The following is a 27572-nucleotide window of genomic DNA, read 5'->3' as shown; positions in this document are numbered from 1 at the left end:
GTGAAATGATACTGGGTTATCATCTTTACAGTTCAGGCTGATCTAAAAACAATGAGAGCCAAACCGCTTCTGCAGCAGGTGATCTCAACTCTTTCACTTCCCCCTTGACCTTCCCGGTTATTCTGTATGTTCCAGTAACTCAACACATAGGAAAGCAAACCAAGATTTACTATTTGGGAGAAATATGCCTACATTGTAGATTCACATCCAACCCTTCGATTTTTAGTACCACCTCAATGTAAGGCTTGCCTTCTTCACTAGGAGCACTCGCCGAAAGGAAAATATGTTCCTTCTGTTTTCGCAGAATTTCCAAATACACATCCTCCATGAGTCCTGCTGAGGTGGACAAAGCGGTGGAGATGGCCTTGCAGGCCTGGGGCAGCGCTGTGCCTCTGAGCTTCATCCGCGTGAACTCGGGAGAAGCGGACATTATGATATCTTTTGAAACCGGAGGTACTGTGGTGCATCTTGGATCTTGCCTTCCTAATCCACAGGAGACATGTTCCAACATATCTTCCTTTCCAACATTTAGTGCAAGGGATCCACTCGATCTTCTTCCACACATGGTGTGAAGGGCAGAGGCCAAGGTCATGGTCAAGTCATGCTTGTGTCTGGCCAGAAAATAGAGCCAGGGAAGTCCTAGACCAGGTGGCAGAGTGGACTCAGCTCTCCCTGTTCTGCTGCCTCATCAGAGACAGAGTCTGTCCTGTTTAGCCTCCCCGTTGGCTGGGAGGCCACCCGACCCCTCGCCCCATGGTCACCACTACACCCCCCCTTCCATATTCACCAAGAATCTCCCACCTTGAGTCCCCAGTGAAGGAAACCCCCACCGGAGCTCTGACCACCTCCCCCAGCAGCGGTCAGCACAGCGGTGCTGCCGTCTCACCCACAGCCTCTGGAGCCTGCAGGCCTGCTGCACCTTGCCCTCGTCTCAGCCTGGCAACTGGGCACAGGGCCTGGTGGTCTGCACAGAGCCCTTTCCAGGGCCACCTGTTGAAGGAGCAGATAAAGGGAGAGCCACAAAATTCGTTTGCTTTCTCAGCTTCCACGAAGCGGAGGTGAGCAAGTGCTCCGATCCTCCCTTCCCAGACACCACGTGGAAGGGCCCCTGTCTCCACGCTGAGTTCAGCCTCACATCCTGGGAGGTACATGCGCCGAAGCCAGGAGACAGGAAGTGATGCAGGTCCCGAGTGTGAAACCTTCAGAGGGGGCCCTGGGCGTGACCTCCTGCACAAGGGTCACCCTGGGGAAGGGGCAGGCTGGTGTGGTTCAAGGCAGCTTTGGAGGCTGGGACGCTAACACTCCCCTGATCTTGCCAATGTGTACCCTCTCCCCACAGCACAGCCTGAGTGGGCACGGAGCTGCCAGGAACAGGGTCCACAGGGCCCACCCGGAACCCTGGCACCCGGTGCACCAGGCCCCGTGAGAGACCGTGAAATACGGCTTCTGCAACATGCCTCGCTTTGTTCCTCCTCCTTTTTTATTGTAATAACCTGTTAATTAACAGGTTAGTTATAATCACCTGTTAGTTAAATATAAGTAAATATATTTTATATTTTATATATACTTATGTAAATATAAGTAAAACAAAAACATATAAAGCTCTAAAAGTTATGATTGTAGACACCTTTATTGCTTGCTTGTGTTTTACAAGGAAAGCATGTTGAAATTACAGAGGAACTCTCTCTCCTTTTGGACACCTCCTTACATTGTCTGGTGGAAAGAGACAGAAAACACATCTGCTCGATGTGCTGTCTTCACTGAATCAGCCTACACACTTGCACCCCAACCAGTAGGTCTTGCTCCCTACTTCTTTTATAATCTGCAGTGTGGGCACAATCCATGGAGTGCCAGGAGTCAGCCGATAGACACTGCAACAAAAACAGTCACAAAAGAACATTTTTTTATTTTTAATGTTAACTATCTTTGAAATGACAAATATCCCTCTTCATTTATCAATGGACGATTGCTTATTGACATGTGAACTTCTTATAAAAAATGAATATTGGAAAGTAAATCTATTTGTATGGGAAGTGTCAACGCTGTTAACAGAGAGGTGTCCATTCCCTGTAATGTGAGGATGCCTTAAACTTGCCAGGCCTAACTGCTGTTGGTGTTTCTGCCCGCCTGTCTAGATCACGGGGATTCCTACCCATTCGATGGACCCCGAGGGACTCTCGCCCATGCGTTTGCACCTGGAGAAGGCCTGGGAGGGGATACCCATTTCGACAATGCTGAGAAGTGGACTATGGGAATGAATGGTATATATGCACAATTCACCATAACCTGGAAAATATTGTACCTTCTTCGGGGCCATCACCATGACACCCTGAGGTTCAACGTCCCAAGCCACCCGTTAACTAGGGAGGCTGGCTAGGAAAAACAAGTAAGCCAAAAATCCAAAAGGGAAAAGCCCCCCCCCCGCCCCCCGTGCTGTAGACTTGTCTGAGCTCTGGTTCGTGCATATGGTACCGAGGAGCTGAGAGGCCTCCTCCACATGGCCCTCTGTCCTTTAACTATGCAGCATTTATTGTCTCTTACTCATTGGTGGAAATAGGCTATGTTCAGAGACGACCCCAGGGAATCCGTGCTGTCTCAAGCAGTGTGATGGGAATGGGTGTTAAAGCTTCAGAATACCCCGGACGTCTTGAGTGTGTGTGAATGATGGGGTAGCGTGTACTAGCAGGGATCTGGTGAAGCATCTGTGGCCAGACCTGGATCTCGTGCACCTGGTAGCTCCCATCAAGCCCCTGTATCTACCAACCAAACATCACTGACAAGGAACAAAATGGATTGATTTACACTTCCAACCTTCCCCACTTCAAGGTCCTTCTAGCCAAGGGGGAAAGCACCAGAGTCACGTCACCAAAGCTCACTACCAGATAACCTACCAACCTTTGATAAACTGGTTATGAGAAAACAAGTTTACTAGGATTTGGGCATAAATTATCCTGTAAAGACAGAAAACATTGAAAACAAAACCCCATGTTGATGCTGTCTTTTTTCTGTGTCCTACTGCATAGGTTTCAATTTATTCACCGTTGCTGCTCACGAATTTGGCCATGCACTGGGCCTGGCCCATTCCACAGACCCATCAGCTCTGATGTACCCAACGTATAAGTACCAGCATCCCTACGGATTCCACCTGCCCAAGGATGATGTGAAAGGGATCCAGGCATTGTACGGTATAGTCACTATCCTCCTTTGGCTACTAGCCCGGAAAGCCACAGGCATTCGGTCTCCAATTTAGAGAAAATATACATTGCCAGGAGTTACTTGCACAGGTAAAGAGGAAACTGGGGACTGTGGTCTCACCTGTGCCCTTTTAGGAAGAGCTTTTTCACCTGACATGACTACAGCTTTCTTTTGTAAGATGCACAATTAAATTGTGCATCTTTCCTCCAGGGCATGCTGGTCCCTCACCAGCCATAGAAAATGAAATCATTTGCCTGGGGTTTTGGTGGGGTTTTTTTGTTTTGTTTGTTTGTTTGTTAGTATGGGTCAGAATTTAGATCCTGGAAGAAGATGGGTATATTTTGTAGTTTCTATATTGTTCTGACCCACCTGCAGATAATTGACCTTATCATCCTAAAAAAAAGCAAGGGTGATGCTAATACCTACACTGCTAGGTGCACAGACAGCCTGCACTCAACTACTCGGGTTTGTGTGAGTCACCCTCTCACCTGGCCTGACGACCGGCCTGTTTGGCGTGATCAAGTGTTCTCCTCCCTGAAGAGCTGAGAAAGTTGAGGCTCAGAGACTAACGATCCCAAGAATCAAATTGTCTTAAGAGTTAGCGTTCTTTCAAAGGTAACGAAGGATTATTGGGAGCTCTGTATCCTGCCTTCCTTAGCACCCTGACAGACCCATAAGTCCTGGCTGAGAGGGGATCTTGGAGCACTCCTAGATCTTGACACTTTTGCTTTCACGGATAAAAGGCAGACAACTCTAGGAAATGGACCTTCTCCTGAGGTCGGGGAATGGCTCCTCTGCCTTCGCCTGATGGAGGCTCTGGCGTCCGGTCAGTCCCTGCGCGCCTGGCGGTGCAGCATCGGTGCAGCATGGAGCACGCCCTTCTGCAGAGTGCGCCTCCAGCAGGAGACAAATCTCATCCAAAGAACTATTCAGCCAACTCTGCCCACCTCAGGGCCGCGGGCGTGGGCCGCCGCGGGTTGGGTCCTCCTGCCTGAGTGTCTCCATTGTGGGAACCTGGCTCAGATACCGAGGGCTCGACTCCAAGGAAAGCAATCCCTGGCTCCACCGAGAAGGACTGAGCCCAAATGTTTGCCTGCCCCCGTAGATCCGTCTGCTCCCACCATCTCCAGCGTCTGATGGTCACCGTCATGGGGCCAGGGGCTGAAGCACATATTTTGATGTGGCCACTTTTGCACAGGTGAACGAAGTGCACCGATGTGCTTCTGTATCACCAGGGAGCGTGCACATCACTCACCCCTGGCCACCCTGCTGCCTCTGACCCTTCGTAGACGACTTGGCACATAGTAAATGTTCAAAGACTGGCAGCCCATTTCTGCGCTGACCACCTTCCAGACCCTCGCCCCATTGCTGAGCCTTCTGCACCCCGGCTCTTCTCCAACTCTCACTCACACCCCTGGCCCTTCCCTGTTCCTCCCTTCCTCCCTGCCCCTCACTCCTGGTCACCACAGATGTACTCTGCTCCAGAGCAGGGACCTGCCGGGGCCAATGGCTCAGGCAGCACCAGCAGTGTTCTGTAGACAGCAGATAGTCCTCAGGAGCACGGACTAGGATGACAACTCACTGGCAGCTCTCCCAGGGCCTGGCTGCTCTACAGAAGGATCCAGCAGGGGGTGCCTTTAATAACAGGTGCCTGCAGTGTACCTCCTGGCCCAAGAACTCACTCAGGGTTTCCTGGGCACCTGATAAAAGGCTGATCAGTCCAGGATGCCCAGAAATAGATGAAAATGATACGAAATACACAAGGAAGTTATTGAGAACAAAGAATTCAATTACTAAGGAATAATCAGTGGCAACTTCTTAAAAAATCTTTAATTTAGAGCACTTGCAGGTGTCAAGGAAGCTATGTGTGGTAACAAAATAATGGATCCCATTTTTTTTAAACATTTACTACATGCCAAGCACTCTACTGAGTGCTTCACAGATGTGATTTCTCACCAAAGCCCCCTGAGGCAGGGACTGTCCTGGCCCCCTCCCATTTCACAAAGGAAGAAACAGAGGCTTGCAGAGGCTGGGTGATGTTCCTGCTTATGGTACAACTGCAGGACTAGCAAAGCTGGATTTGAACATGAGTCTGCCTGCCATGGACAGCCATGCACCTTACCGCCTGTCTCATGCAGTCCAAGGGGGTCTCTAGAGCAGTGGACAGACTCTAAGAGTCCTGATACCATGTTGACCAAGTCACTTTGAATCCTAGGACCCCGGAAAACACAACTGGGAAAGCCCACCGTGCCCCACGCACCGCCCCAAAGTCCATCCATCCCCGACCTCTGTGACTCCAGCTCATCCTTTGATGCTGTGACGATGCTGGGAAAGGAGCTCCTGCTCTTCAGAGACCGGTAAGCCTAAGATGAGGCACTAAGTCTTCCCAAGCCTCAGCCCTTCACATCCCTCTAGAGGTCCTTGCTGCTGCCACGTGTGAGGAGCATGCAGAAACACCGTCGTGTGGGTAGTAGAGTGGGAGGCAGGGATCTCTGCGGAGACACAGAACTGCCAAACCACTATTTGTGGGGCAGCTACCATGCTCTTGGCAATGGACACAGTATTTTTCCATACACATCAAGTACTTATTCTAAATACAAAGGAGAGATTAGAATCCCCAATTTACGGATGCAGATAGAAGCTCAATGAGAACAATGAGAATCTCAGGTGCTTTCCTGAGGTAACAGTTTCACTAAGTGGCTGAGTTACACCAGCCCAGGCTTATCTGATGGCTGTCTGTCTTGTTCATCACTGTATCCCTAGTAAGAGTACACAGTATATACTCAATAAATATTAGGTAATAGGGATTGGATAGATAGATGGACGGACAGATGGATGGATGGATGGATGGTCAGAGGGATGCATAGATGGGTAGCTAATTTCAAAGCCACTGCTCTGCTGAAATCCCTCTTTCTCAAGGTCCCTTGACTTTTCAACCCAATGAGCTGTCAGCACAGGGGAGGGAGGAATATTGATAGGTGTTGGCTATCCTGTACAGCCCCTGAAGAATACCCTGAGGTTTGAGCACCTAATACTGTCATTTTAGGAACGTTTCTTTTGGGATGATTAGTGGAAGTTTTAGTAGTTCTGTGAGTTATAAAGGATGGCAAGGTGAAGTTGGTATTTAAACATAATGGCATAGGAGGGGTACCTGGGTGGTGTAGTTGGTTAAGCGTCTACCTCTTGGTTTTGGCTCAGGTTGTGATCTCAGGGTCCTGGGATTGAGCCCCAAGTTGGGCTCTGCATTCAGCAGGGAGTCTGCTTGAGCTTCTCTCTGCCCCTCCCCCAGCTCATGCACTCTACCTATCTAAAAAAATTTTTAATTAAAAAATAAATAAATTTAATGGCATACGATATTGAGTAATTCATAATGTTGAGAAAGCTAGGATCTTTAATGACAATACTGTATGAATAGCTGTGTTTACAGCTGTGTGAGTTGATCGGCGGGAGTACTGGTTGATCTTTATTAGTATTTTTACTGTCATGACATCATTCAGGGAAATTAAATAGAAATAAATTCAAGATGAGTGTAATAAGGAAAGAACAGAAATATAATTTGATTAAGCCTTTCAGGTTTGAAATTAATGTTGAAGTTTTCATTCGAAGACAAGAAATGGTTTTTGGTGATACATTTCCTAGTTGAAGTATGTCTAATTGACAACAATGTTATTTTTTTTGAATGACTGATAAATGGTGAGAGGTGGTGAGTAGTCATTGGAAAAACTCCAAGGAGGTTGGAAAATTCACACAAGGGTGAAGGAGAATTAAATTTTAAGTTTCATGTTCTAAGGTTTTGTTCAAGTGCTGGAATGGAAGCATTACGGCAAATCATTCATTTTAGGTCATAGGTCATGTGTGAAAGCCAAATTGGGCAGATTTACCAGTCATAGCTAGATAAAGTACAATTAGTGGGATGAGATAATGATTAAGGTCAAATATGCAGATGGTTGGAAATCTCATGCATCGACATCCGATAGCCCCTTTTCTCCTGGCACTCTGGGCTCCCAGGGAGCATTAGGGCCGTGTCCATGACACTGATGGCTGTGATCACTTCTCTTCTTGGAGGAAAAGACCTACCAACACTCATCCCCAGTCCTCCTTTTACTGGGGACAGAATTCGTTCACAGGAGAATAGTCAGAGGTAGCTCAGGAATAGCATGGCTGAATGCTTTTTATCCCTTTTCTTCAAGAGAAATTAAGGAGTCAATCCCATTTACAATTGCACCCAAAAGCATAAGATACCTAAGAATAAACCTAACCAAAGAGGTAAAGGATCTACACCCTAAAAACTAGAGAACACTTCTGAAAGAAATTGAGGAAGACACAAAGAGATGGAAAAATATTCCATGCTCATGGATTGGCAGAATTAATATTGTGAAAATGTCAATGTTACCCAGGGCAATTTACACGTTTAATGCAATTCCTATCAAAATACCATGGACTTTCTTGAGAGAGTTGGAACAAATTATTTTAAGATTTGTGTGGAATCAGAAAGACCCCGAATAGCCAGGGGAATTTTAAAAAAGAAAACCATATCTGGGGGCATCACAATGCCAGATTTCAGGTTGTACTACAAAGCTGTGGTCATCAAGACAGTGTGGTACTGGCACAAAAACAGACACATAGATCAATGGAACAAAATAGAGAACCCAGAAGTGGACCCTGAACTTTATGGTCAACTGTTTGATAAAGGAGGAAAGACTATCCCTTTTCTTCATTGGAAGAGTGGTTATTGAGCCCAACTGGAGGGCCAAGCACTACTGTAGTGGCTGGAGATCTAAAGGACCAGTACTCACCCTGTCTTTGCACACCTCAGTTACATAAGGGAGTGAGACATTCAAAAACACTGCCATGATCCCGTGTGCTCACAGGACTTTTTTGTCTCCCCGTTGTGGGTAGAGGGGGTGAGCTCTCTGATGTCTCTCCTTATAAGGGTACTAATCACATCAGACCAGGGATCCCCCAGCAGGGCTTCAGATAACCCTGGCTACCCCACTGCTCCTGTCTGACTATCACCATCCCATCTCCCTGGGCGTTAGGCTTCAATTTATGAATCTGGTAGAGACACAGATGTTCAGCCCATAACAGAGTAATCACATTTTTAGATATGCATTTCCCTCCAGATTTTTTTCTGTATAGAAAGAGATAGTCTAAGTACAGGAGGGGATCAGGGATATGCACAAAGATGGGATTTTAATTAGATATGCTGATTTGTAAACTCTTTTCACTCAGCAATATCTCATTTTTCCATGTCGGTGAGGTTTTTTTTTTGTCATCTTCATTGTATATATGAGCAGATACATCATCACATATTCAACCAATGCTGTACTTTTAAGCCTGTAAATTGTTTCTAATTTTTGAAAATTAGGAAATCTTCAACAGTGGTTGGGCATCCACTTCTCAGAAATAGATTAGAGTAGAGCTCAGAACCCAGGTTTTAGCCTGAGCCTGAGTTGGTTTAAATTCTAGCCTTTTTTCTTGCTGAGCGGAGGCCCCCAGCAAATAATGTGCCAAACACACAGTGAGCACTCAAACAGCAGACGCTACATTAAGGAATGAGAATCGGAAAATCTGTACAGTGGATTAAGGCTTAGAAACAACTTGAAATATTTTTTATTATTTTTTAATGATTTTTATTGAGACTTATTGATTATTGACTTTCTTTCTATTGTTACCAAAAAGTAAAACAGAACAGAATTGGTAGGCATTGACCCAGGAACCATAGGCAGGGCACAGAGCAGATGGAGCCTGGTGTGCAGGAGCCTCATTGAGGGGTGGTGGTGTCAGCTGATAGTCAGCCCAGACAGGGCAGGGAGCACTGGTTCGGCAATGAAGAAGTGAGATGTGGGCTGCCCTATAGCACAGAGCTTACTCTTGTGGTAAATATCGGCGGTTGTAAGAGATGCAAAGGAAACCATGATGTCAAAGATACTATGCCCTTATGTATAATTATGACTGTTTTCTTTAAAAAGCAAAAAATGTTTAAAAACCCTCTAGTATCAAACTATGAGCATTTAGCAAAGGCTACTGGCTATTTGACCGGGTCATGGCTGCAGATGGTGAGGATGGTAACAATAGGAAGGGAGGCCAGGTTCAGGGGACCTTGAGAAATGAGAGGTCAGAGGAGGAGTAGGGGGAGGGAGGGAGCAAGGCTGCCGGCACAGGGACCTGTGTTCAGTCAGCCCGGTGGCCTCTGACCTGTCTGTGGCCTGGAGTGCAGTAGGGCAGGCAGTTCCAGAGGAGGAGGAGCCAGAGGCAGGGAGTGAGGAGAGCTCTCCTTTCAGCCCTGGGTCTGCCACATGCACACCCCCGTCCCCTATTAGGACCAAGGTGCTCTGATATCACAGGGGTTTCCTTGAGTGGGTACTTCCTGTGATAAACACTGTTTTCACACTTCACAAGAGCCCCATGAGGTCGGAATTACTGCCACCTTTTCACAAGATGCTGAAAGGAGAAGCACCTTGTCCAAGGACATGGAGCTGGGAGGGCCGAAGCTGGGCCCTGCGGCCACAGGGTGACTGGCCAGCGCCCAGGCCTCCTCACCCCAAAACTGTGGTTGCCCTGCTCAGATCATCATGGGTTTTACCTAATTTAATTTTACCCATAAAATCAAGATTATCACAATCAGCAATAGACCTCAGAAGTGTAAAAGCATTTTGCAGAAGGAAGTAGTATCAAGCCTGATTGTCCAAATCCTTGTGTTGGAGACAGGAAAGCTGCACCCCATCCATCTCAGCCCAGCAGAGCCCCCTCCTGAGGGTCTTCTGGCTCCTAGTCTAGAGCCGGTCGGGTCACTCAGAACACCTGAACTTGCACTGGAACTCCTAAGAGAAGCAGTGCTTTCTGACTTGCATGAACTCAAACTTTCTGACTGGTATGCATTTGAGTTTGTGGGGAAAGCAGGTGCTCCAGGCCCTCATCTGCCAGTCAGGCAAATAGCCACAAGGAGAAGACAGTTCTTAGATCATTGTGGTGTCTTGAAACTGTTGGATAGGCTGGTCCACGTTCTGTTTTATTCTCAAAATACCTGTCAGTCACTAACAGTCACATTTTGAAAGATGTTATACATCTTAGATTAGCCAGCAAAGGAGAGCATCTTTAAGGCTATGCAGGTAGGAGAGGAAGACAAGGATGAAGAGGGGCCTGAAGGAGCTGCCAGCAGGACTTGAAGGCTCATTCAGTGCAGGAAACACTGCAAAAGAAGAGTCAAAGATGGATAGGAAAATCAAGGAGATTTTCTGGGCACACACAAAAACTCACTGTTAGACGTGCTGCATTCAAGACAATGATGATTCTAACAGGTCCTGTAGAAGCAGCCAGAGCTCAGGGGAGTACTCACAGCTGGAGGCTTCATAGGTTGCACAACTTCTCACATGGAGGAGGCAGGTAAAGATCTGAAAATGAGCTCTAGTAGTAAGAGCTGGTATTTCATGATCACTTACAATGTGCTGTGTGCTGTGCTCAGCTTTCTTCACTTGCTCATTTCATCCACAGTGTCATTTCTCCATCTGGAATTTTAACCCACTTGACATCGGAGACAGAATCCCTCAATGGGGCCTCACATAAATCAAAGAAAAGAAGCTATTTTTTCCAAAATGACCAATAGTGCAAGGAATCCTGGGTGGCTTAGTCCATTCAGCATCTGACTCTTGATTTTGGCTCAGGTAGTGATCTCAGGGTTGTGGGATTGAGCCCTGTGTTGGGTCAGTGCTCCATGTGGAGGCTGCTTGGGATTTCCTCCCTCTCTCTCTGCCCCTCCTCCTGCTCATGCATGCTCTATCTCACATAAATAAATGAATCTTCAAAGTAATCAATAGTGGGAAAGGATGCTGGGACCATCCGGTGGACTGAAGCAAAGGGACAGACTGGCCATGACGACGTACGTGTGTCATGTCAGAGGAGCACTGAGGGAGGAATCCAGGTCCTGAGGAGCCAAAGAGCAAAAGGTAGGGAGTGGGAGGGAATAAATGGTCTGTATAGACCATTCACCCGACAGTTGTGTTGTAACAAGGAGAAGGGGGGTTCAGATCAGAGCTACAGCAGGCAGCAAGGTCCAACAAGGACTTTTCAGAACTGGAAAATACCTGGACCTGGAGAAGACAGGACAAGGGACCAGTGGAGACACAGAAATGCATGGCACCGGGGGATGGAGAGACAGCAAATCAGTAACCCCTACTGCGGACAGAACTTTTGGAATCTGGCATTTTGCAGGGTCCACGGGCAGGAGTGAAGCCCACACAACTGAGGGGACCTCGTCCTCCGTCAGTCTCCCTGGGGACGTCTCTTCTGGCTGTAAGATTGAGTCACAAAAAGTCAACAAGCAGCACTGTATTGGCTCAGACTGAGTCTGGGTTATATATTAAGAATTCAGACAAATAGGCAGAAGGTGCGGTACAATACCTGACTCATCGTTGTCTCTTCTGAGCTCCCTCCTCCCGGCTAGGGTTGGGGGTTATGGCTTTACAGCTCACAGGTTATGGCTAATAAATAGGGATCCCCACAGCCTCCTCTGGCGTGATTAACAAGTTAGGGGCACTATGCATGGCTTTCACTATTTTTTTTATTTTAAAGATTTTATTTATTTATTCATGACAGACAGAGGGAGAGAGGCAGAGACAGGCAGAGGGAGAAGCAGGCTCTATGCAGGGAGCCTGACGTGGGACTTGATCCCAGGTCTCCAGGATCACACCCAGGGCTGAAGGTGGTACTAAATCGCTAGGCCACCGGGGCTGCCTGGCTTTCACTATTTTTAAGCACTGCCTACACTTGGGATTTTAATTTCATAAGCTGTGTTTTTCTAGGGCTCCATGAGATGAATGATAACTGATTTCTTGGCCTCTAAAGCATTCTGACATAAGCAGCCCTGGTTAGTGAAATCTCCCAAAATGAGTGGCATGTCAGCCAAGGACATGACCCTTTGTACCTCAGAGTTTCCAGTGACAAAAATATGTCAGAGAGGCAAATTCAGAAAGAAACCCAGCTCCACTGATAGACTTTAAGTTTTGGCAGTCACCAATAAATACATTTGTAGAGTGAAACATGTCTTTTTACAAGATACATAAATTATTGTAAGAGTAGTCAAGAGCTTATAAGACACTTTCATATGTATTATCGCAATTAATCCTTTAAAGTATGAGAACACATGTTATTAGTATTCTCACTTTTATTTGACAGAAGGAAATTGAGTCTCAAAAATTGAGTGACTCACCCGAGGTCACACATTCAATGATAAAACCAGGTTTCAAGCTCCCAGCAGAGCAATTGCACTGCAAGCATCAAAAACAAAAAGAAGAGAAACCCTTCTTCCCCCTGAAACCAGGATCGGGATGAGAGAGAACAGATCAAGGAGAGTAAAGGGCTAAAGATGATGATGCATGAAGATCCCCACTCAGCTCAAGCTGAATCACCCTGACGGTCCAGCAAGAAGGAGGTGAAAGGCTCCTTACGTAGATGGCAGGGAAGAGAGGTGAGCACTACACATGACACAGGAAGAAGCAAGTGCAAGTCACGTTCCCAGGTGTACCAGGCACCATGTAAGCCAGAGGACAGAAACACAGATAATCCATGGCCCTCCCCCGGGGTGAAGGCCACAAGTGAACTAATCTCAACCTTGAGTTAGCTGCTATTCTTTGGGAAAGAGGAATGAAAATCTCAGCGAACATGAAAATTGGTGATCTAATGAGTTGCTTTCACTCCCTGGTGCCCATTCATTGAGCCAACAAATATTTATAGAGCCCTGACTATATCCAGGCACAGTATTGGCTCCTGGGAGCACAGACAGCAACAGAACAACTAAATATATAATCAGCAGATCCCTATTATCAATGAACACCATTGTTTTTTCCTCCTTACCAAAGATCAGATTATAGGCTATCTATATCTATAAAGTCTATCGATAAACCTATTTCCACAACCAGTTCCAACATGCCCTGCAGCTGCTCTCTTCCAATAAGTTCAGATTGTTTTTCTTTTAATCCATTTACAGATGCATTAGGTTACTATACTTGGGTTTTTTGGTCAATTTTAATTTATTATTGTAATCTATAGCTCCAAATTGGTAAATCCTCTGGGTGTATGTTCTGGTGTTTTGTTACCGACCATTAGGTACTGAAAATTTTCATAAGTACAGATTCTTATGGAATTTGTGTTACTTTACATAAGTGATGGATAGTATTTATTTCTACCTAATGTTCATGGTTATACATTATAATACGTTATAATAATACATTTTAATTATATACGTTATAATAACACTATTTAAACCAGGGCTCCTTAACTTTGGCATTGCTAATATTTTAAGTCTGTGTTGGATTGGGTTGTCCCACACACTGGGGCATGTTTTATTGGCATCCCTGTTCTCCACCCATTGGAAGATAAGCAAAACAGTCACCAAACATTGCCAAGTGTCTCCAGGGCCATAAAATCACTCTTGGTTTAGAAGGACCACTCTACTTCCACTGAATCCTCATAATTCCTGCAATGTCTTAAATCAAGGTTTGTTTAGGAAGGAATTTTAGATTCTACTACATGTGAAAGTTTCCAAAAGCATACTTTTCAGTTTGCAGCACTCTTAATTACATTTTACCACCTCTCCTACCGGGTCGTCAGGATGTCAGTGCTCTTAGTTAAGCCCAATGAAACATAGGGCTGAAGTTTGACTAGAGCCACCTGTTGGTTTTTAAATGAAAAATGAAAGAAAAATAGTTCCCCGCTTTAGGGGCCCAAGGAGAAAGGGGCAGGAAGTCTGCTGTACCTCATCAGAGATGTGGTTCAGATAGAGCCTCCTCTGCCTGCCTTCCTCACTTCATGCATGCCGCTGCAATCCCCCAAAATGCGCCTCAGTGCCTGGGTCAACACAGCACAGTGGCGTGAACCTAGTAAGCATTTCAGAGTCATATACTGAATTAAGTGAAAAACACTTGCTTTTTTGGATTTCTCATCAGGTTCCCAATTAATCCATTATTACCAAAAACCAGATGAAAGGCTATGAACATGAAGCGTTTATCTGTTTTCATTACCCAGATCTGCTGGGTTCTCCAAACCTGTGCTCATGTCGTGGTGGCAGAGAGAAAGGGGAAGGTGGTCCCTCGCACCTTCAGAAAAGCCTAGATCTGACTGGATGGTTGGTCAAGTTGTGAACACAGGAAATCAGAGATCACAAGGCTGGGGTTGAACAAGTAGATGAGATCAGGTGAAGATGAACATGGAGACAGGTGGGGTCCAAGCCGGCTCTGTCTGCCCCTAACCACCAGACGATGTTTGGGCCCACCAGCTTCCCTGAGCCTGTGTTTCATCTGTTAATATAAACATTCTAAAGAAGGCTGTGATGTGTAGGGCATGGGGCGAGGCAGCATGCCCAACACAGACACCTGCCACCCTGTGTATCATGTATGGTGGGTGCCCAGTTAGCAGGTGGGTAAGGCCTACGTAAATAATCATGTTTCAAATGGACAGTATGGTCCACTGAAACTATGGCACTTCATGGATTAATCACTTTCCTATGCATCTCTCCTTGGGTCCTCAGAATGACCTCATGAGACAGGCTAGGTATCATTATTTGCATCTAAGGGATGATAAGCCTGATTTTAGAGATGCCAGTCAGAGTTAGAACTCACGCCTACACCTTCTAAAGCACAATGTGCTTTAGGAAACATGAAGACACATCTCTCTCAATACAGCTCTTCTAAATTCATCATCAGCTGACACAGCCTCACCTGGGACACTGTCACCCAATCCCTGACAGCAGTGGAGTCTCCCTCCTGTGGGGTACGCTCTGTGTTCGCATCCTCAACTTGCCTCTGTAGCTCTGTAGTCCTAGCTGCTTCCTCAGTGTAGTCCTGTCTGCACTCTCAGACTGTAAGCTCCCTGAGGGCAGGGCCTGGGTCTTGTTCTGCGTCTCATCTCAACATCTGCTGCAGTCCTTGCTGAGAGCACCCTATAAATATTTGTTAAATTAACTGAACAGGAAAATGCAACATAAGATTTTGGAGTTCCTACACTAGCTACCCAGGAAATTAAATGTCAAAATTTATTATAGTTTCCCTGTCCACAAACAATTTTATGTATATATTCTACTTTCTACAGAGTCAAGTAAACTATTCATATTTTATAAAAATGATTTTCACTTTCAAAATTCAAACTGGACCACATTTACATTGAGTGTTTCAGCCCAATAGCCTTGTGATGCTGCCACAGTTTTATGGACATAATTTTGGGTGAATGGATGGACGAGAGCCTAAAACTTGAGTTAGTTTGTGTGTATCAGATTTTCTGTTAACTAGCCATCGATTTCAAGGACATAAGCACCTTGGTAGATAAGCATTTAGGCAATATAATTGATCATCGGTAATGCTCTTGCTGGCTTTATTGGGAATAATTTACATATCCCAACTACAGTTTTGATTCAATTATAATATTCATAATGTCCACCAGGATCATTTTATCTTTGTGAGATTTTAGTTTTTAAAAGATCAGAACAGGAAAAGGGCATCTGTATCCAGGGATACTTGGAAATGGAAGGTGCACAGCTTACATGTGTAAAACACCAGTGTTATCGCCTTGCTATATCTTTCCATGTTTTGAACATCCTTAAGGAGATGAAGGAAAGGGGATTGCAGATGTGCCAGAAGAACAAAAAGGGGAAAGAACTGTTAACTAGGGTCAAAAAATGATGTATTACCCTTAAAAGCAAGCAAAGGCAAGAGGCATTTAGATATGGCCCCTGGAGTGTGGCTTGTAGAATACGTCGGTCCAAGTCCAGTCGGTCCAAGATCTGAATCACCTCTTGACCGTGCTGTCTTTTGTGGATTGCCCAACAGGATTTTCTGGCGCCGGCAGGTTCACCTGATGGCAGGGATCCGGCCCAGCACCATTACCAGCTCCTTTCCCCAGCTTATGTCCAACGTGGACGCAGCTTACGAAGTGGCTGAGAGGGGCACTGCGTACTTCTTCAAAGGTACCCTACTGATCCCCAGAGGAAAGGAATAGCAGGGTGTAGTGCCCAGTTCGGGTTTGGAACATCTCGTACTGTCAGCATGTGGTCCGGGATCACTGAGCGTGCTCCCATCACTCCTCCTCCGGATGGGCATGAAATATCACTCTGCTGTACTATAACAACGGCAGGAATGACAATGGCTCTCAAATGCTCTCAGAGCCAACGCTTTACCCTAGAGAGGCTCTGTGGTGAGTCACAGTGCCCAGGGGGCTACAAAGCTGTCCCCGCCCCTCAGAGTGGCATGGCGTCCCCTACTGAGAGCCCCAAGTAAGCAGAACAAAGCCCTTGCTGCTCTGTCCTGCTGGGAAACAGCGGGGAGTAGAAAGACACGTGTGACGTCAGGAGGTGGGCGCAGTGTCAGTCTCTGGCTCCAGCCCTTTACTATTAGAGTGATTGTGGAGAGTTCTCTAACACCTGAGCCTTCCTTTCCTCCTGTGAGAAGTGATTGTAGTAATGTCAACCTCACAGATGTGACAGTGGCTAACCAATGGACGTGATCCAATAAGTAGTAATTGTCAATTTCAGCTTATTTTTCTTGATGCTGAGGGATGAAGGTCCCAGGCTAGTCCCAGTTTAAGAATCATAGCATTTGGGGATCCCTGAGTGACCCAGCGGATAAGTGCCTGCCTTCAGCCCAGGGCGTGATCCTGGAGTCCCGGGATCGAGTCCCACATCGGGCTCCTGGCATGGAGCCTGCTTCTCCTTCTGCCTGTGTCTCTGCCTCTTTCTCTCTCCCTCTTTCTCTCTCTCTCTCTCTCTCTCATGAATAAACAAATAAAATCTGTAAAAAAAAAAGAATCATAGCATTTGTGTGTCATGAGCTGCTTCTCTTTCATGAGACTGAAATGAGGTTATACACATGAGAAGTATCTTGAAAAAAATTAATGTGTTAAATTAAGACACAATGGTATCAAAATTATTGTTTTCCTAAGGCATCACTAGAGATTTTTGCCTCCAGAGTAGTTTTAATTGAATAAAAGCTTATATATTGGGCTATAGCCATGGCAAATGTCCCATAAAGTACTGCCACTTGTGATCCTGCTTAGAAATTCTCATGAATGAAGTGCATCATTAAGTGGTACAGAGTTTTTATAAACTTTAATTTTTGTTTTCAGGCCCCACTACTGGATAACAAGAGGATTCCAAATGCAAGGTCCTCCTCGAACTATTTATGACTTTGGCTTCCCAAGGTATGTGCAGCGAATAGATGCTGCCGTCTATCTCAAGGATGTGCAGAAGACCCTTTTCTTTGTGGGAGATGAATACTACAGGTATGGCTTTTCTCCTTTTGATAGTCCAGATGTATTCAAAAAGAAGGAAAAATCGTTTTGCAGGAAAGAATGCAAAGCAAGTTTGCTATTGACCCACTGGCTCCTCTTGGCTCCTGGGGTGCCTTTTACCCACAGTGGACATGGTCTCTAAGACATGAAACCACCTAAATAAGTGAAACATTCATTCAATAATCCCATTGTTTGTTCTCTGGCACATGAAACACCCTAGCCTTTCATGCACTTATTAACTGGACCCCAGTAGCCTAATAGAGTGAATGCAGCATCCCCAAATACATGCTAGCCACAGGGATTGCCTGAGCACAGAACTGACTCGCTGTTATGTGGGTACCAATGCATCCCAAAATACTCTGTGATTTCGTGCAGAAAGGATGTGGTTATGACTGTGGGGATCTTTGAAGGAGAGCTCTGCCGAAAGGTAAAGCCCTTATTGCAAAGTCCTTTTATCTGACCCAGCACATGAAGACTCTTCTTACATGAAGTGGATCATACACAGTTGCCCTGCCCATCTTGCAGACCTGAGTAAGGTCCCCCCTGACATCCAATCTCTGCTCACCTCATCCCACCTCCTGGGTTCCTATCCTTAACTGGCTTATGTGAAGGGTGGGCAGGCTCTGCCTCTGCACACCTCCCCCCTACTCCCAGCTCTAACGTCCATGGTGTTTGTTCATTGGAACTTCAGAGAGAGGCAAAAACAAAACAGATTCTAAGTATTTGACTATGCAAAATACTTTAGGTCCATGATAGGATCTGGTTGGAAGCAGGAAAGTACCCAACTTTGGTCTAAGAGTTTTCATTTTATTTTATGTGACTTATTTAAGCTTTTATTAGAATTTTTATTAAATTCCAGTGAGATAACATACAGTGCTATATTAGTTTCAGGTCTAGAATGTTGTGACTCAACACTTCCATACATCACCTGGTGCTCATCCTGACCGACGCACTCCTTCATTCCCATCTGTTTCTCCCATCCCCCCACCACCTCCCCTCTGGTGGTCATCAGTGTGTTCTCTGTAGTTCAGAGTCTGTTTCTGGATTTGTCTCTCTTTTCTTTTTTTTTTTTTCCCTTTGCTTATTTGTTTCTTAAATTCTACATATGAATGAAATCATATGATATTTGTTTATTTCACTTGGCATAATACTCTCTAGTTCCATCCATGTCATTGCAAATGGCAAGATTTCATTCTTTTTTATGGCTAATATTCCATTCTGTATACATCTTCTTTATCCTTTCATCTGCCAATGGACATCTGGGCTCTCTCCAAAGTTTAGCTATTGTTGATAATGCTTCTATAAGCATCAGGGTGCATGTACCCCTTCAAATTCGTATTTTTGTATCCTTTGGGTAAATACCCAGTAGGACAATTGCTGGATCGAGGGTAGCTCTATTTTTAACTTTCTGAGGAACCTCCAGACTGTTTTCCAGAGTGGCTGCACCAGTTTGCATTCCTGCCAACAGTGTAAGAGGGTTCTCCTTTGTCTACATCCTCTCCAATATTTGTTGTTTCCTGTCTTGTTAATTTTAGCCGATCTGACAGGTGTGAGGTGGGATCTCATTGTGGTTTTGATTTGCATTTCCCTGATGATGAGTGATAATGAGCTCTTCATGTGTCTACTGAGCTTCTGGATGTCTTTTCTAGAAAAATGTTTCTTCATGTTTTCTGCCCATTTTTTATAGGATTGTTCATTTTGGGGGTATTGAGTTTTATAAATTCTTTATATATTTTGTACACCGACCCTTTATCAGTTGTTTGCAAATATCTTCTCCTATTCCATAGGTTACCTTTTAGTTTTGTTGATTGTTTAATTCTCTGTGTAGAAGTTTTTAATTTTGATGAAGTCCCAATAGTTATTTTTGCTTTTATTTTCCTTGCCTCAGGAGATATATCTAATAAGAAGTTGCTACAGCTGATGTCAAAAAGGTTACTGCCTGTGTTCTCCACTAGGACCTTGATGGTTTCCTGTCTCATAGTTAGATCTTTCATTCATTTTGAATTTATTTTTGTGTATGTTGTAAGAAAGTGGTCCGTTTCATTCTTTGCATGTGGATGTCCAGTGTTGCCAACACCATTGGTTGAAGAGATTTTTTTCATTGGATATTCTTTCCTGCTTTGTCGAAGGTTAGTTGACACACAGTTGTGGATTCATTTCTGGGTTTTCTACTCTATTCTATCAATCCGTGTCCATTTTTGTGCCAGTACCATTCTGGTTTGGTGATCACAGCTTTATAATATAACTTGAAGTCCAGAATTATGACACCTCCAGCTCTGCTGTTTTTTTCAAGGTCAGTTTTGGGTCTTTTGTGCTTCCATTTGTTTGTTCCAGTTTTGTAAAAACTGCTGTTGATATATGGGTAGGGATTGCATTAATGTAGATTCCTTTGGGTAGTATAGACATTTTAACATTATTTGTTCTTCTAATCCATGAGCATGGAATGTCTTTCCATTTCTTTGTGTCTTCAATTTCTTTTATCAGTGTTTTATAGTTTTCAGAGTAAGGTCTTTCACTTTCTTGGTTAGGTAGATTCCTAGGTATCTTATTGCTTTTGGTGCTATTGAAAATGGTATGGGTTCCTTAATTTCTCTTTCTGCTCCTTCATTATTGGTTTATAGAAATGCAACACATTTCTATACACTGATTTTTTTTTTATCTTGCAACCTTACTGAATTCATTTATCAGTTCTAGCAGTTTTTTGGTAGAGTTTTGGGTTTTCTATATATAGCACCATGTTGTCTGCAAATAGCGGCAGTTTGACTTATTCCTTACCGATCTGAATAAATTTTATTTCTTTTTGTTGTGTGATTGCTGAGGCTAGGACTTCCAGTACTATGTTAAATGACAGTGGTAAGGGGCACCTAGGTGACTCAGTCCGTTAAGCATCCGACTCTTGATTTTGACTCAGGTCATGATTTCAAAGTCATGAGATCAAGCCCCAGTCATGATTCAAAGTCATGAGTCAAGCCCTCAAGTGATCCACACTCAACAGGGAGTCTGCTCAAGATTCTCTCTCCCTCTTCTTCTGCCCCTCTCCTCCAAAAATAAATAAATAAAATATTTATTAAAAAATCAGTGGTGAGAGTAGACATCCCTGTCATGTTTCTGACCATAAAGAAAAAGCTCTCAATTTTTCCCCATTGGCTCTTTTGTAGCCTCTGCCTTTATGATGTTGAGGTATGTTCCATCTATCTCTACTTCCTTGAAGGTTTTTATCATGAATGATGTTATACTTTGTCAATGCCTTTTCTGCATCTATTAGAATGATCATACGGATCTTATCCTTTCTTTTATTAATGTGATATATCACATTGATTGATTTAAGAATACTGATCCACCCTTGCAGCCCAGGAATAAATCCCACTTGATCATGGTGAATAATTTTTTAAATATATTGTGGATTCAGTTTGCTAGTATTTTATTGAGAATTTTTGCATTTATGTTCATCAAGGATATTGACCTGTAGCTTTCTTTTTTTAGTGGGGTCTTCATCTGGTTTGGTATTAGGATAATGCTAGCTTCATAGAATGAATTTGGAAGTTTTCTTTCCTTTTCTATTTTTAGAACAGTTTGTGAAGAAGGTATTAAGTCTTCTTTAAATATTTGAGAGAATTCACCCGTGAAGCCATCAGGCCCTGGACTTTTGTTTGTTGGGAGTTTTTTGATTATTGATTCAATTTCTTTGTTGGTTATAAATCTGTTCAATTTTCCTATTTCTTCCTGTTTCAGTTTTGATAGTTTATATGTTTCTAGGAGTTTATCCATTTCTTCCAGGTTGTCCAATTTTTTGGCCCGTAGCTTTGCATAATATTCTCTTACAGTTGTTTGTATTTCTGTGGTTTCAGATTTTCTCTCTCCTCTCTCATTTGTGATTTTATTTATTTGGGTCCTTTGTATTTTTGGTAAGTCTGGATAGCAGTTTATTAATTTTATTAATTTTTTCAAAGAACCTGCTCCCAGTTTCATTGATCTGTTTTTTTTTTTTTTTTTTTTTTTTTTAGTTTCTATATTATGTATTTCTTCTCTAATCTTCATTATTTCCCTCCTTCTGCTGGCTTCAGACTTCTTGCTCTTCTTTCTGCAGCTCTCATAGATATAAGGTTAGGGTATGTATTTGAGATTTTTCTTGCTTCATGAGGAAGGCCTGTATTGCTATATACTGCCCTCTTAGGACTGCCTTTGCTGCATCCCAAAAGTTTTAGACCACTGTGTATTCATTTTCATTTGTTTCTGTGTAGTATTTTATTTCTTCTTTGATTTTCTGATCAATGCATTCTTTCCTTAGTAGCATGTTGTTTAACGTCCCTGTATTTGTAGTCCTTCAAATTTTTTTCTTGTGGTTGACTTCAAGTTTCTTCATGTTGTGGTCTGATAATATGCAGGGTATGATGTCAGTCTTTTTGTACTCATTGAGGGCTGGTCTGTGACCCAGTATGTGATCTATTCTGGAGGATGTCCCATCTGCACTTGAGAAGAATGTGTATTCTGCTTTAAGATGAAATGCTCTCAGTGTGTGTGTTAAGTTTATCTTGTCCCGTGTGTCATTCAAAGCGTTTGTTTCCTCATTGATTTTTTGCTTAGATGACCTGTACATTACTGGGAATGGGGGTTAAAGCTCTTACTGTATTATTATCAGTGAGTTTCTTTATGTTTGTTTTGAATTGTTTTATATATTCAGATGCTCCCGATTTGGGGGCATAAATATTTGTAATTGTTTTATCTTCTTGTCAGGTTGTCCCCTTGATGATTATATAGTGCCTTTCTTCATCTCTTGTTATAGTCTTTGTTTTAAAATCTATTTGTCCAATATAAATATTGCTACCTTGGCTTTCTTTTGCATGATAGATGGTTCTCCATCCTCTCACTTTCAATCTGCAGATGTCTTTATGTCTAAAATGAGTCCCTTGTAGGCAGCATATAGACGAGTCTTATTTTTTTATCCATTTGATTGGAGTGTTTCGGGACGCCTGGGTGTCTCAGTAGTTGAGTGTCTGCCTTCGGGACAGGTTATGATCCTGAAGTCCTGGGATGGAGTCCCGCATCAGATTCCACAGGTGGGGGGGCCTGCTTCTCCCTCTGCCCATGACTCTGCCTCTCTGTGTGTGTGTCTTTCATGAATAAATAAATAAAATCTTTTTTAAAATGCTTGGAGCATTTATTCCATCTACATTCAAAGTAATTACTGATAAATATCTATTTAGTGCCATTTTATTTGTTTTGTGGTTATTTCTGGAGCTGTTCTCTGATCTTTTCAGCACATAGCAGTCTGTATTAGGTTTGAACCCATTCTTTTGTCCTCTCCTCCCCACATTTTAGATACATGTAACTGTATTTTATATCCTTTTTTTGTGAGTTTTTTGACTGATTATTTATAAAAACATTCATTTTTACTGCTTTTGTGTTTGCTGCCTTTATACCTTCACTTTTAGTGTCTCCTTTTCACTCAAAGAGTCCCTTTCAATATTTCTTGAAGGGCTGGTTTAGTGATCACAAACATCTTTAGTTTTTGTTTGTCAGGGAAATTCTTCAACTCTCCTTATATTCTGAATCATAGCTTTACAGGAATATCACCCATTTCCAATAGCCATTTCTATGGCATAAAAGAAATTTATAAATAAGCATGTGTGATCTTCTTCTACCTGACTGATATCTTCTCCAATTTGGCACTGAGAAAACAGTATTACTGGAGAACATATCTATTTCATGAAATGGGAAATTTATCTTTTGGAAATGAATGCCAAACAAATGTAGATCCTGCTGATTCAGGCCACTGAGAGCCCTGGTAGCATTGCCCGTATTATCATGTGGTGTCCTGACATGTCACTTCCAGTCCAATGATTAAACCACTAAGCCAGCTATTTTTCTTTCAGAGCTTCCTTTCTGAAACCCTGATGGTATTTATTAAGCCCCTAATATCTGCTGGGCAGATTCCCCCATGTCTTTCTTTAAAATAAAGTGGCTGTAATCACAGTGCTGACATACAGGAAGATAGATATTAAGAAACTCCCCTCCCATTGTGAGTTTTCAGAGAATGAGATTGAAAGATGCATGTATAAGCATGTGTGTGGGAGCGGGAAGACATTTATATTATGATTATTCAGTTAATTTCCTAAAGATTGCTCACAGCCGACTCTCACTGGGGGAATTATCCACTCTCCCATTATTTCAGTTCTCCATTCATTGTCTGGTCTTTGGGCTAAGCTACTATTCACCAGCAAAGCATGCACCTCCAGCAAGGCAGAAGCAAGGCTTAGCAGCTAACACAAGAGACTTGATGAGAGGTTTTTAATCCTCTGTAAATGTAAGATTGAGGAGGGAGAGGGGCTCTGATTTTAATGAGGCCTGATTCCACCCCAAGAAAATCACAATGCACCTTTCCAACTAGGCTTTTGTGAGTATCTATTAAGGAAAAGTCAGTAATCTGGATAAGACAGATTCATTAAAAAGTTGGTCTGGGGGATTAACTCAAATGTTAAAGATTCATTTTGGTATTAAGGGAAGGTATTAGGCACTTCTAAAATTAAATTTTTGAGGTTATTGGGAGGATTAAGTGAGTAACACATGTAGACACTAGCACTGAGCCTGGCACATAGTAGATGCTCAAATAGAGTAACTTTTCAGTAATTGTAGGAACTTAAATGGTAATCAAAAAATACCTGCTTACAAAGTTGTGATTATTAACAAATTATCATTTAAACCTCAATAGTACTCTGAGCAGCAAAAGAGAGCAGAGAGCTGCTCAAAGGGAATTTCCTTTTTAAAGACCAAAGGCCCCAACACTGCACTGAAACTCCAACTTTTGGCAAAGCATAGACAATCCTCTCACCAATGAGGGTCCTCTGCCAAATGTACTGCAACACACTGTTCAGGCACTAAAGAATAAAACAACCTTGACCACAGCTTAGAAGTTCAGAAAAGGCTGTTTTTAGCTGCTCCATAGTGAACCCTGTCCCTGCAAACTCCATAACCCTCATAACCCTGTTTCAGCAGAGCCTCACATGTATGACATCTTCTTGTCACATGAAGCCATGTATTGGTTAGAAATTATGTTCAGCAGATAATAAGAGAGACCCAAAAGTAGCTGTGGCTGAAACACTTAAGCGTCTGTTTTTCTATATATTAACATGTCTGAAGTTTAACAGACTTAACAGCTGACAAGGTGAGCTCATGGTCGCTAAGCCCCAAGTTCCTTCTAACATTTTGCTCTGCTGTTAACATGTAGATGCCTCTCTCGTGGTTGCCCTAAGACTCAAGGTGGCCAGTGACATCTGGTCACTACATCCTGTTCTAAACAGGAAGAAGGAGGAAATGGGAGGAAAAACCAAAGGAGACAAATGTTCTGTCAGTAAAGTACATGGTCATACTCAAAACTCACAAGGCCAGAGCCTCAAGTTATAGATCGAGAATTCAATTGACAGTGTGTGACTTATTTCCCTTAGTCATTCATCACATCCTTCTTCGGTCCTCAAGCTACATCAGGGTGTGACACAAACGATGTGCCAAGGTAAGAGAAGTCTCTGGACATGCTTGTTTCAGGGAGAGTCTCCATGAACTCCCAAGGTGAGACCAGTTCTAGTGAATGATGTGCCATGAGAAAACTATTGAAGAGCTCCCCCAACTGAGGATGGGTGGTGTTGGTGTGGGGTCAGATTGGTTCAGGCTCTAGGAGTGAGAGCCCATGTCAGTGTAGTAGTAACTCATAGGGAAGCAGCCACAGAGAAATACAGGGTGAAATCCAAAAGGGAGCTCTACCACACTAATGCCACCACACACTTCATGATGTGCTGCTTAAACTTACCAACAAGGGCTTCTTCCCTATCCATCCATTCGGTTTTACTCCTTCCTTTCCTCTTCCTGGCAGGCCCAAATGATCCAACTAGTCTCTCTTTCTTTACATTACTTCCATTACCTTTGGCTAATTTCTCCCTATAGATATTCTCTCTTGCTGAGCAACAGCAGAGCAGAGGAGGCTACACTAGGGAGTTCCTGGAGACTAGGGGTGCCAGAGACTCCATCATCCTAGGATACAGTCAGTGTTTTCTGAATTCTGTGTAAAATGACATGCAGATCTACAGGCCCCAGCCCCTTTCCATCCTTAAGTCACTCTTTCTATGCAGACAGACTGGAGACATGATTAATGCAAAGCAGAACACGTTCCCTCCTTCCTGGATGCCCCAAGTATACTGAAAGTTGATCTGTTTATTTAAAGACTTTGTAGAGAAATAAGTAATAAGTAATAGAAATAAGATGGGTAGAGTTTAAAATCTTCTTTTTTTAATCTTAAATTTTTTAAACTGCATTACCAAACTACCACTTTCAATCTACATATATTGGGCATGATTATGTATCAGACTCTGTACTAGGACCTTACCACTCAAGAGAGAGCACAGAGTTTGCTGCCTGAGAATGTGGGCAGGAGTAACAGAGTGTTCACCTCAACTCTCACAGTGATCATCAGGCAATCTGGATTACCTTTCTGTTTTGGTTTAATCATCTTCACAAGAGAAGCAGAAATAGCATCTCTTCATAGGGCTGTGGGAATGGGTGAGAAAACTGTGAGACACCCATCACACAATAAATAGTTCACACTGGGTGCTGTCCATGCCCTCCATAAGGCCTACAGCAGAGAGGATGTGTATAGGGAAATAATTAAGAGCCATCCAAGTACGATAGGTGACCTGAGAGAAGACTAGATGGAAATTGGGCCAAAGAAAAAACTAAATGGCCAACGCTAGTCAAGATGTCCAGAACGTACTCTTAGAGGAAGTGATGACTGCCCTTCATCTTGAGAAGGGAGCAGGAGTTTCCCAGGCAGGAAGCAGGAGGGTAGAGTGGCTTCCAGGCAGAGACAGCAGTGAAGCAAAGGCACTGGTGTATGAAATAACCTGCATACATGGGGAAGACCTCACATGGTTCAGCGTGATAGCAGTGTGGATAAAATGGAGATGTGGCCCAAGGATAAGCAGGGTATAGATGATGGAGACCTATACCTTTCTAGAGAGACCAGCATGAATTTATAGAAAAAGAGGGATATCTTTAACTAGCCTAAATAAGGGAGTAACCCAGTAAGGTTTGTAAAATATTCCTCTGGCAGCAGTGTGCCTGGAGCAGAGGGGGATAAAATGGGAGGTCAGCTAAACCAGGGAGGCCAGAAAGCAGTGGGAAACATCAGAAAAGTACTCAAAGAAAATTATTCTCAACCAAGAATCCTACATTCAGCTAAACTATCTTAAAAATTGAGACCAAATAAGACATTACCAGATAGACAATATCTGAGAGAATCTGTTGCTAGCACACCTGCCTTACAAGAAATACAAAATAAAGTTATTCAGAATGAAGGCAAGTGGCCCTGGACAGTAATTTGAATCCACATAAAGAAAAACCAAAGAGCTCCAGTAAATGTAATTATGTAATCATGAAAGATAGTATAAGGATGTATTGCCTCTCTTTCCTTCTCTTAACTTTAAAATTAACTGTTTAAAACATATATTTATGTATGTAAAATTGTATTGTTTGGCCTATAACATTCAGAAACATAGTATATTTACCAATAACAGCACAGAAGAGCAGGGTGTGAGGAAAAGGAAAAATGTATTAAGCTAGGGAAATGATATCAAACAGTAACTCAAATTCACAGGAACAACAAAAGAAAATAGAAATGATACATAAGAAGGTTAATGTATTAAAATCTATAAATGTATACTTTCCTTTCTTCTCTCAGCTTTTTAAGAAGACATTAAATTGTATAAAATAGTAATTAGAACAATGTATGTTGGGGGTTTGTAACACATACAGATGTAATATATACAACAACCATCAAAGGGAGGGCAAAGATACAGACTTTACAAGAGTAATGTTTCTGAATATCACTGGAATTAAGTTGTTATAAATCTGAAGCAGATTATGGAAGGTTAAGGTATCTGATAAACTCTAGCAACCGGGATCCCTGGGTGGCGCAGCGGTTTGGCGCCTGTCTTTGGCCCGGGGCGCGATCCTGGAGACCCGGGATCGAATCCCACATCGGGCTCCCGGTGCATGGAGCCTGCTTCTCCCTCTGCCTGTGTCTTTGCCTCTCTCTCTCTGTGACTATCATGAGTAAA

At 43.3% G+C, this 27572-nt stretch overlaps 1 protein-coding gene across 1 annotated transcript in view; it reads left to right on the top strand.

Annotated features, from left to right (window-relative positions):
* The window catches only part of MMP20 (matrix metallopeptidase 20), a 47794-nt gene that overhangs the window by 10538 nt on the left and 9684 nt on the right, over positions 1-27572 (top strand). The window contains exons 3-8 of the mRNA XM_055304756.1: positions 305-453; positions 2136-2261; positions 3024-3185; positions 5411-5552; positions 16014-16150; positions 17304-17460. Coding sequence (XP_055160731.1) covers positions 305-453; positions 2136-2261; positions 3024-3185; positions 5411-5552; positions 16014-16150; positions 17304-17460 — 873 coding nt within the window. The remainder of the gene's footprint in view (positions 1-304; positions 454-2135; positions 2262-3023; positions 3186-5410; positions 5553-16013; positions 16151-17303; positions 17461-27572) is intronic.

The sequence above is a fragment of the Nyctereutes procyonoides genome, unplaced genomic scaffold, assembly GCF_905146905.1.
Source record: "Nyctereutes procyonoides isolate TBG_1078 unplaced genomic scaffold, NYPRO_anot_genome, whole genome shotgun sequence".
Lineage (NCBI taxonomy): Eukaryota > Metazoa > Chordata > Mammalia > Carnivora > Canidae > Nyctereutes > Nyctereutes procyonoides.
The sequence above is the reverse complement of the archived record's forward strand: the minus strand, read 5'-3'. Positions and strand labels throughout refer to the sequence as shown.